Below are 11,354 nucleotides of genomic sequence, written 5' to 3' on the forward strand. Positions count from 1 at the left end.
CAGAGTGCTGGATGCCAGAAAAAGGACAGGAATCTGAAGAGAAGGAGGACAGGGAGCAAAGAGTCGGGGCTTTGTTTGGGCTGCTGGCCTCGAAGACAGTGAAAGTGCATGCATGAAGGAGGGGGATGGAGGAAAGAGCTCTGAGCTGACCTTGGAGCAGGATCTCCTTCATCCTCACTGTAAACACAATCCTCATTTCCTCATGTGATGTTTACATATGAGCAGTGATGACACACGAGTGCAGATGGTCATGATTCCCTCACACACTCACCTGTTAATCAGTCCTTCTCATTGAGGCTTTAATCTAACACGTTGCATTCATCATGCCGTAATGCTGCGCAGAGTTTGCAAATTCGCCCCAAGTCGCCCATTGTTCACCCAATTAATTCAGCTACTGTAATGGCGCAGGTGCCTCCCGCCTGCCTTTTTCTCCCACTTCAAAAGATAATCTGTGTTAATTTGTTCCAATGAGAGGAAAGAGAGAGAGAGGGAGTGCTGGTGGGGAGGGTTAGGAATGGGCCGGGCCGGGCCTGGATGAGGGGTGTGGTTGGCTATAAACTGGGGGACAGTGGAGTTTCTGTTGTTGTCCCGTTTTGAAGCCGTCTGTCCGGGCGTCCTGCACCCCTCCGCTCTCCTTTGTTTGGGTTTTCTTTCTCCTTCCTTCCACTCAGAACTCCCTGCAGAGTGGAACCCATCCTCCACAGAGTTCAGGTGTTCATCTTTTGGGAGCTCCACAGAAAGCAGAAACCATGCTGACGGTTTTGGCACTGGCGTCGGTTGTCCTCCTGGGAATAGGTAAAACAAACAAAACAAAACAAAACAAAAAAACAGCTTTTTAATTTGTCTACTTTCAGTTTGATGAGTTGTTGAAAATTTGCACTGAATTCCATCTCTTAAAAGAGTAGATTTTATCTTTCTGCTGATGTGAGGTTAAAGGTTAAATGAGGATTTGATAAAAAAGTGTTTTTTCTAATCTTTCCTCTTTATTCCCTGAAAACTAATGAGTCAGATGAAAATAAAGAGGTATATAAGCGATGGAACTAAATTAAACCCTCCCTCTGCACCAGATTTATACTTAACTAAAGCATTTAATTGCTTCTTGACATTTGCTGCATTGATTTGGTGTAAAAGGCCAGGTGTGCACCTGCGGTGGATTCTGTTCCTTTTTACAGTGCTGTAAATGGTCACGCATTGTCCAATCTGCGTTGTTTTCTTCCGTAAAGCAGGTGTCTCAGATCTTAAAAATAAAGGGAGCACTAATATTATGACTTTCAAACTGAGGTTTTGCTGTCAAACAGTCATTTTTTTTCTCCCCCTCCTTCTCTCCTGTCAGATATTTGTAGATTTTTTTGTCAGGATTTTAATTAAAAATGTCAAGCGTGATTTCATTGACAAGCTGTGCGGGGGCTTTGCTGTATTGCTGGAAGGATGCTTTTAAGTGAAAGCTGTGAACTTTAGTGTGTGGGTGTTGAAAGAGGCTCAGTTTGACGATGCTGTGACCTGCAGAGGCTGGTCCACATGTCGTCCGAGGATGGTGGGGCTCTGCTGCACCTCCCTGCAGGCTCTGCTAGTTGTTTGAGATGCTGAGGAGAGGGGAGTGGGGTGGGGCGTGTTTCCAAGGGAAGTAAAATATTGATTTTTTTTTTCATCCAAAACCAAATTAGCATTGATCATTAAATATTATTTGAGCATAAACAGTGCAGACGGTTCGGCCAACATCACCCATATTAATGGAGAAAATGATATTCCCCTTTGACTTTTAGAGACTCGCACCTAGATTCCAGTAATTACTGAGCATCTGTGTGAATCAATGCTGGCTTTGACACAACTAAATGTACAGTTAGTCAATTTGGATGCATGTGTAATTATTTGGGATTTACGTTATAGATTTCAAAGTAGCATACTAATGAATGCTGTTGAATGTCAATTAAAGCAGGGATTACAAATATCCAGAAACTGCAGTAATCTAAGGATCAGCGCATGTCCACACAGAAGGATTTGCATCCGAACTGTTCAAACAGGTTCAGTTTCCTGCCCACTCATTTAGACTGCTCTGCAAACACGCGTTTGTTTGCAAACTTGCGTTAAATTCTGATGACTTCTGTTTGCAGTCAAATGTGATATGAATCTAAAATGTTTGGATCTTGGTGGTTTGTGTCTCCCAGTGCCGGAGCAGTCCCAGGCCATAACCATTTACACCGGCTGGGAGCGCCACGCCCTGGTGGGCTCCGACATCCGGCTCTCCTGCTCCTTCTTCTCCTGGCGCTGGACCTCAGATGACGTCACCTTCTCCTGGACGTACCGGCCTGATGGCTCCCGGGACAGCATCTCTGTAAATAACTCTCTCACACACACACAACTTGTTCTAGCTGTAGCACAAAACAGTTTTTAAACTTTTACTTCCTGAAACGTTGATGTTTGATTCACTCTCGCCGCCTTCATCAGCGTTTTTTTCCCGGCTGCAGCTGTTTCATTAAAGAAGCTCTGATAAATCACTGAGCGCTACATGTCCAGAAGCCAACAGCTCCAGAAGATGGAAACAATTTGTGACATAACAGAGCATTTATCAGCTAAAACACCCTCACAGGAAGCCAAATGGAAAGCTTACTCTCCTATTTTCTCCTTTTTTGCCCGAATAGGGGTCTTGTGCTTTGACTCCCGCTTGAGGCCAAAGTTTTTGTGCAGAAATCTCAACTTGCAAACTGTGATTATGTTTTCTGTCAAAGCTCTGTTTTGTTCTCCCCCTCTCTGCCACTGCCAGGCACAAAGAGGAATGCACGAGGTTCATTTAAGTGGCACAAATTTTGGCGGAAAGGTTTTTTTTTTTTTTAACTAAAAACACACAAACCTGCTAGTTTTAAAGCATTAAGTAAAAAGAGCACAACTTGTTCAAAAGTAATCCAAGAATGTTAACTATTGATCCGATATTAACTAAAGAAACTTTCTGTCTTTGCTCCTGCAGCCTCCTGCTCTTTAATTTCACTCCCCCTGCTCTTATCGGCCGGCCATCTCTCTAATCTCTCTATCTCCCCATCCTGACTGTGCCTCCCTCTGTCCACCTCACCTAATCTCCTTCTCCCCAGCCCTGCCGTCTTTGTCCCTCCCCCCTTCCTCTCTCATTATGTCCTCCCCTCTCCCTCCTCGCCTTCATCTGTCTCCCCTGCAGTGCCCTTACTTTGAAACCCGATTTTTCTTTTTTTATTTCTTTCCTGCTTATCTTCAGTCGCTCATTTCTTTCCCTGCCTGGACAGATTTACAGTTTCATGCATCCGTCTGTTTTCATGCTGCATTTGTCTGTTTTGCTTCTTTTTTGAAGGTTCATATTTAATTTCTGACATAACATGAAAATAAATTTAAATCTGAGGCATCAAAATGTTTTTGTTTTTAATAAAATGACCAAATTCAGACATTTTAAAATAACTTGTTTACTGTAAGAAAACTTTACTGAATTAAATGTGCAGAATTCCTTTAAATGCAGGGACATCAGATAACTTTGAAGGCTCGAAGGAAGATTATTAAAGAGAAAATAGGAGCAAACATACTTCTGATTCACAAATCTGTTTTCAGTTCTTGAACCTTTGAGGAGTACTGAGATATTTGAGCCTTTAAAAACTCGTAGAAATGAACCATTTTGAGGAATTTGGAGAGTAAACTCATAGCAGATAGTCATCTAAAATGGCATCTGCACTAAATTCAGCTCTTTGTAAGCAACCAAAAGTTCAAATACTTGAAAATTAGAGGATTATTTTATAACAATGGTAAAACAGTTTTCCAAATCAAGTACAATCCCAATGCTGACAAAGTTGGAAAATTGTGTAAAATGTAAATAAAACCCATATTTTATTAGCAGTGGAACAAAGTAAACATTACTAATGTTTTTTTTTTGGTAATTTTGAATTTTATGGCAGCAACACATCTCAAAAACCTGTTCCAGATGTTTCCCTCTGTGGAGCATCTCCTTCTTCTCCCATCAGTCTGTAAACATCTGGACCTGAGGAGAGCAGCTGCTGGAGGTTGACCCATTCTGTCTGTAGAGGATCCTAGCTGTGTAACAGTACTGAATATCTGCTGGTTGTTTTGTTTCATGATGCATCAAATGTTTTCAGTTAATGCAGGCAGGTCAGTTCAGCACCTGGACACCTCTACTTCCATGCTGTTGTCATAGATGCAGTACACAGTTTAGTGTTGTCTTGCTGAAACATGCAAGGTCTTCCCTGGAAAAAAGTCATCTGGATGAGAACATGTTGTTCTTAAACGTGTATAAACTGATGAACCAGAGGCACTAATGCACCCACATACCATCAGAGAGGCAGGCTGGATGGGTTGGACCCGTCTGACCTCAGAACAGTTCTCCTCTTTGGTCCAGAGGAGACACATCTGTTCACATCTGGCTTCTTCTTTGCCTGATAGAGCTTTAAGCAGCATTTGTGGACGGCACGGTGAACTGTGTTTACAGACAGTGTTCCTGAGCAGAACCAGAACCAGAACCTGGTCACCAACAACCAGTTTTGACCTTTGACCTCAGAGATTTCTTTAGATTCTTGAAATCTTTAAAAAAAGATATTAGCTGCAGATGTTGGGATATTCAAAGTCTTTCCAAAGTCTTCTGAAACCTGTTGCCAAATAACCTAATTAGTGGTAAAATGTTCTTCCAGCTGTTTTTTACTTCTTCCACTTTCTTTAACATCCTTTTATTCTTAACTTGTGGGATGTGTTGCTGTCATAAAATTCTAAATTACTTTATTTGTTTTTCCAAAAATGGCACAGTTTCTTAGTTTAAATATTTGATATGTTTACTGTGTTCCATTATGAATAATATATGGGTTTATCAGATTTTTAAATCACTGCATAAAATTTTTATTCACATTTAACACAGCATTCCAACCTTTCTACAGTTGGGGTTGTATTTAAAGTAGCCTAAATGCTGACATTATCTTTAAACCTGTGCTTGTAACAATAATAGATGCATCAGATAAACAGCTTGATTTTTTTATCTAAAGCTTAGATGTTAAAAGTTTGCCAAAACCTGTTGCAAAGTATTTAAAATGTAAACCTTTAAATTTAGCATACAGCTGCACGAAAAGAAATTCTGAACAGAACAGTATTTTTAGTTACCATCGTTAAGGTGATCAGCCTCGTCATACCTCTCTGTTCATTAAAGCTTCACCCAAAATCGATAGAAAAGTTTATTTTTAAAAAGAATCATGACGTTTATTGATTCATATGCATCAAGTGAAAGTGAAATCTTGGTGATGGCAGTTTTATTGGATGTCTTGTATGTAGGACTGGGTGTTGTTTTAATTAAAGGGAAATATTACGTTACTCTATAGAAGTTTGAGATGTTTTCCATCAGAAATCAATCGGGATCAAGAGTTTTAAAGAGTTTGTTGTTTATGCACATCCAAGACTGTTCTTGTATCTACCTTGTTGATGTTATTGAGCATTTGGGTTTGCTTGAAATGACCATAAAATCCTGCATTATCTCCTGCCGGGAAGAGCAAAGTGATAACGTTTTTACCCGTTTCTCTTTGCATGCGTTCATTTGTCTGTATAGTTTACAAAATATCTCATTAAAACTTTCAGAAAGTAATTATTTTCATGCACATCTACAACTGAATAACTTTTGGAATCAACCTAATGCAAGATGGCCACCACAGAAAACAGAAAACCTAGGCAAATTTTACAGATATTAAGATAGAATTTGTTGTAGTAGTAGGTGACTCTTTCACAACACATCCTCCCAGCTGGAACAGATTATGTACGTTATTAAATGAGGTTGCACATAATTTTATTTCCAAAGTGAATAACTTCATCAATTCTTAATATAAGATGATCTTATTCTAAAACTCTGGCATGAAATGCACACCTTCTAGGAAAGCTAGCCCTTTAATTATAGGTTTAAACTGAGAGCTTTAAAAATAGGTAAACTATTTTTCTGTAGCAAAATTGAATATAAACGTTTTTATTTGAGCCCCAACTGTTGAAGCAGCTTAAAGGCTAGAAAAATGACTGAATCTTTATAAAAGCAGCTCAAAAGGATTCTTTGCATTGATCATCTGCAGATTTTTGATGTGAACAAAGCAGAAAAACAGGATTTACTCCTCTGCCTTTCACAGATCTTCCACTACACCGGGGGTGAGGCCTACGTTGACAACAAGGGCCCCTTCAGGGACCGGGTGGAGTTTGTGGGGAACCCAGGGCGCCGCGATGGCTCCATCCTGATCAAAAATCTGGACTTCAACGACAACGGCACCTTCACCTGCGACGCCAAGAACCCCCCGGACATAGTGGGGCGTCCCTCCAGCGTCCGCCTGCTGGTGTTTGAGAAATGTGAGGATTTAGGAGGGTTCTTCGCCCCTTTTTCTGTCAGAGAGCAAATGTTTGGTCGAGTCATCTTCAACACATACTCTGACAGCTAACATATCTTGGAAAATCTAACGAAAGATTTCACTTAATATCATTTGAAAGGTTTGACCAAACTGGCTACAAACCCATCATTTCTCAACATAAAATGATCTCAAACTCTGCCTCAAAGGCAGTTGGCATGATAGGCCATTCTCTTCAAATGGCAGCATATTTTTCTTCATTTGCAATTCATATATTTTTCTTTTAAAATCGTCTTTTTTTGTCTTTGTTCCCCTCTTGGCCTCACCTATAGTGCCTATCCAAGCAGGAGTGATCACAGGAGCAATCATCGGGGTGGTGCTGGGCCTGCTGGTGCTGATCGTGGTCATCTACTACCTGATGAGGTTCCTTGTTGCACGCCGTGTCTTCAGCCTGAGCGTCAGGTCAGTGCCCTGCCTGGGGGGTCTCTGTCAGGGGCTGGAGCTGAGGCCGGAGCCCATCCCTGGTACCGACACCTGCGTGGCCAAGCTGGCGTAGACTTCAGCCCCCCCTCCCACCAATTTGGTTTAGATTTGAACTTGAAAGAGATGATGATCTCTCATTTGGGTTTAATCTTCCAAAAAACAAAAAAAGATGAATAAAAGTGTTGAAGTGACAGTTTCTGAGTGGATAATCTGACGGATCCATCATCACGCTCTCGTACCTTTTCTAATCTGAACACATCTGGCACCTGGGGGCTGTGTTTGAGACAGACCAGTAGATTAAGATGATGTTCTCTTTATGATAGCTGGCAGGCAGTGCTGCCCTGTGACCACTGGAGGGAGAGATAGATTCGACATCCTGACATTGTCTTTCTTTTGTCCCCTCCAGCAAACATGGCAAGAAAAAGAAAGAGGGATCACAGCAGAGACAGGCAAGTTTCCTCCCCTTTTCCTCTTCATCCTCCTCCCTCCCTCCCTCCCTCCTTCCGTCCTCCTCCCCCTTTTCATTCAGTCGACAACCAACGCAACAGATAAACTTGCTGTCATCATCAGACGTTAAAAGTAAAATGACGTCCTTCTTGAAGAGATATTAGGATACAACGTTCAGCAGTTGTTCGGAGAATTTGGGATACAGAAACCTGTTGTCTCTTTGGAAACAGCTTCAGAACAGCACATCTAACATGACAGTGCATAACATCACAGCTTCATAATCGCATTTCCCCAATGCCAGTTCAGGCAGCTCCAATATGCCCTCAGACTCAGCCCGACTCCTCCTTCCAACAACATATCAACAACAAAATAACATGCCATTCAAACTCTGCCCCCCTCCAGCTAATAACAGTATTCAAGCTGTTAAAAATCCTTCTGCTTGTCTCAGTGTTGCTTTAAAGCCGTCTCCCACCTCTCCATCCTGTACCCCCCTCTTTCATTTCCCTCTGGGGGTCCAAACATTGTGGCGCCATAAACAGCCCTGGGGCAGAAAAATCAGAGCTGTGAAGTGGCCGAGGCAGGGTTACGGGCTCTAATGCCGCCGCTGCAGACTGAATGAGGCTGTGATTTGCTCACAGTGGGGACACAGACAGGAGCTGCTGATTTTGCTCACTGGGAGTCAAATAAAAATCACTGGGCCTATTATGGTTCGGGCTGTTATCAGTGTTTTTTACGCCGCTGTACGCCTGCGATTTAGAATTTTTGTCCCTTTCTGCTCCTCATGGGAGTGCGATCGCCTCAAGAGGTGGATTAATCAGACTTTTTTTTTTTTTTTTTGTGGCTTGTATGCTTTTTGTGAAAACAAGCCACCAGGGCAAGTTGTGTTTGATTACTCCATGGTAATGTGTGGGCTGCAGGGTTGTGGGGGTGTATTGTAATCGAACAGAAGCCTTGTGTCGATACAAAAAAAAGGGGAGAAAGTCGGGGGATTTGAGTTCAAGGTGTTTCCCTCAATTAAAACTTAGCTTTGAAATGATACCTGAGTCAGGAAACCAAAGGTGTTGCTGTGACAGTTTGTCATTTAGCCACAGGTAGACCGGGGCATGCTGTATGGCAGGTTGTTGTATCATATAATTGAGACACTTTTTTTTTCTGATAACTTCTCTTTAGATATCAATAACAGTTCATTAAAATTACATTGTTACTCATCAGAACTGAAATGAAAGATATTCAGAATAACGTCCCCACTCTAGTTAAAAGTTTACTTTACTTTTTTATCTTTTGAAGATGGAGGTAGAGAAAAGGTTGGAATATATCTTACCTGTTGAGGATCTTCGATCAGCCTCAGTCTGAAGTAAAAGTGAATTGCAGCTAAAATATAAATTATTTATAACCTTTCTACTAAACACCACTTCAAAACATCTAAACTATCACTTTAAAGTGGCTTTCCATCAAGTTCTTAATAGATGTCCAAATAATATTTGTAGATATTTGCAAAAACTGATGTCTGAAGTTTGGATTTGGTTGATCAAATGTAAATACTGGATGTCTTTAATAACAGCTTTGCTTGTTCAGGTATTACAAATATCTGAATGTTTTTTTTTTCTTACTTAATGCCAAGTTTCTCCCAGTAGGAATATTAGTTTAGATATTAGTTTAGATAGAAAAAAAAATACCCGTGGATACCTGGAGCTAAAAGCTCTTCTGACATGAATGTGGGGAAAATGGAGACGTCATTTGTCTTAGAAAAAAATGACATATACGAGGCTGGATAATATATCGAAAATGTATCTTCATCACAACAAAATCAAACATAAATAGTCATAAATCATAGGTCAGTTGTTTTTCAAGTACTATGCATTCGTGTTCATCCAAACAGACTCACCCGGTTTAGATGATAATGAGAAAAGAGTGAGGAAAATATGGATTTATTGCAATTAATATTGTTGTTGCAATATTAAACAGTGCAGCCCTAGTTTTTAAAATGTCTATTATGGAAAGAACAATTATATTTCTAGACAGCTGAAATGTCTATTTTGACAAGGAAGGTCTGATTTATAGATATCTGCTTTGTCTAATATATGATGCATTGGCTTGCCGTATCTGCGCATGCCTTCCTGCAGCAGCGGTTTGAACTGAGGGGCCAACTCCTTCCTCCTGCCTTAAACAGGTTCACTCATCTCCCCGGAGCCCCTCTTTCTCCCCCTGTCTTCTTCTCTCTTTTCTACTGTCGTGTGATTGTCAGGTTTTTCTTGAGCTGCTCTCAAGTGCCTGCAGCGTGTGACAGTGCATATATGAATAAATAACTTGCCGCCAAGAGGACACTGGAATATTTGACAACGCTGTCATTTACAGTTACTCTCCTGCAAGTCTCTGCTCGAATGACAAATATGGAGCAAAAGCAGATATTCTATCTGAGCCCTCGCTGCTTTAAAGTTTATTTTATTTTTTATTTTTCCCTCCCTGTGAGCTTGATTCGTTTCTTGTAGCTGCACCACACACGCAGAGAAGACCCTTTGGGATTTCACGGTACGCTTATAAGTGGTTGTTTGATCAAATAGTCCCTTATTAGGAGGCACTGCTGACTTTTTTTTTTGTTGTTGTTGTTTTAAATCAGCCTCACCATCTTTGTTTCACTCTGTTTGCTCGGCTCGCGCCACAAATCTCCAAAAGGCTGTGGGGAAGGAAGTAAAAGAGGGGGAGTGAAGCCCTGCGGTGTTTGCTCTACTCCCCATTAGGTGGAATTGTGGAAAAAGACTTCATCCCTGCAGCCACACATAAAAAAAGTTCACAGGAATGAACACACACACACTGTACTGGAATGATAATTGAGTGCACTTGGTATCGATCTGAGCTCTCACACACACACAACCCACCCATTCTTCTACCTCTCCCCCCAATTGCCTCCCACTTCAGTTCACTCCCACCCACACTCTCTTTCTCTCATTCAGATTCCTTTTCATCCTGTCCCTCGTCTCCTTCCTCCTCCTCCTCCTGCCTCTCTTTGCTGACTGTGGGACGCATCCATCTGTCTGTAAGCTAATCGTTAGTGGTGTGCGAATCGATCCGAACATCCATATTATCGATACCAGCGTTGATATTGCTCTGTATCAATACTGGCGTGATGGAATTGAGACTTTTATTTTTCTTTCCTTCACTTTTACTACGTTTGTGTAAATGCTGATTCGACATTTAAAGGCTTTTGCTACTTTTAGCTCATATTTTGACATTTTTTGCTTCTACCTACCATTTTTCTTTATTTTTTTTAGTTAACATTTTACCACTTTTAGTTTTTGGCTAGCATTTTACTACATTCAGCTAATGTTTGATATTTTCAGCTTCTAGCTAGTGTTTTGCTATTTTAAGCTATTTTGGTTTTTTTTTCCCCATATTTTAGTTACCATTTTGCTGCTTATAATTAGTGTTTTGCCCCTTTTAGCTTGTGCTACGATTGATTTAACCCAAACAACTAATTTAGCCTATTTAGCAAATTTCATCAGTCATTCAGCACTCAGCATTCACACTGAATTTTCACAAAAAAAATGCAATTTCTCTAATTACTACTACTAATAATAATACTATTTGACTAGAAACTGCCTAAAATCCATCCCAGGTTTTTAAAATGCTAATAGCCAACTAATTAACAGTAGAAAGTAAAAATAAAATGCAATTAATAGTTGTGAAAATATATTCAGATTTCGTATATTGATGATTATTTCTCTGCCCTAAGTGAAACTGTATAAGCTGCCCTTTCACAGTAAAAGTATGGGATCAGACTGATATCAGTGATAGTGGCCCAGTGTTTATTTTGTACCAAATTTTGCAACACAGCACGCCCCTACTAATTGCCCCCCTCCCAGTATCACAGATTCCCCTCAGTTTTCTCCTCAGCTCCCTCCATCGTCTTCCTCCCTCTTCAGCTTCCCTCCTCAGGTCCTCGGGGTTCTGATCAGCTTTGGTTCCGGACAGAAAATCACTACCTCTCACTCCTCATCTACCTCTCAATCTCCCTCGCCGCCCCACCTCACCTGTCACCTCTTCTCTTCAGTATGCAGCAGGGGATGCAGACACTTACCTACCGTCTACCTTCCTGACAGT

At 41.0% G+C, this 11,354-nt stretch overlaps 1 protein-coding gene across 4 annotated transcripts in view; it reads left to right on the forward strand.

The window, feature by feature from the left end:
• The first annotated feature begins 569 nt into the window (after positions 1-569).
• mpz (myelin protein zero) overlaps positions 570-11,354 on the forward strand; it is a 16,007-nt gene continuing 5,222 nt past the window's right edge. For 3 of the 4 annotated variants that reach the window (XR_001808478.3, XM_017411061.3, XM_017411060.3), the window contains exons 1-5: positions 581-795; positions 2,166-2,332; positions 6,117-6,330; positions 6,659-6,788; positions 7,216-7,258. Coding sequence is in view for 3 of the 4 variants with exons in the window: in XM_017411061.3 (XP_017266550.1) it covers positions 750-795; positions 2,166-2,332; positions 6,117-6,330; positions 6,659-6,788; positions 7,216-7,258 (600 nt within the window). In the remaining variant the exon portion in view is untranslated. Of the gene's footprint in view, positions 796-2,165; positions 2,333-6,116; positions 6,331-6,658; positions 6,789-7,215; positions 7,259-11,354 lie in introns of all 4 variants that reach the window. The other variant, XM_037982014.1, reaches the window with a different exon arrangement.

Source organism: Kryptolebias marmoratus, linkage group LG20 (genome assembly GCF_001649575.2).
Source record: "Kryptolebias marmoratus isolate JLee-2015 linkage group LG20, ASM164957v2, whole genome shotgun sequence".
Classification (NCBI taxonomy): domain Eukaryota; kingdom Metazoa; phylum Chordata; class Actinopteri; order Cyprinodontiformes; family Rivulidae; genus Kryptolebias; species Kryptolebias marmoratus.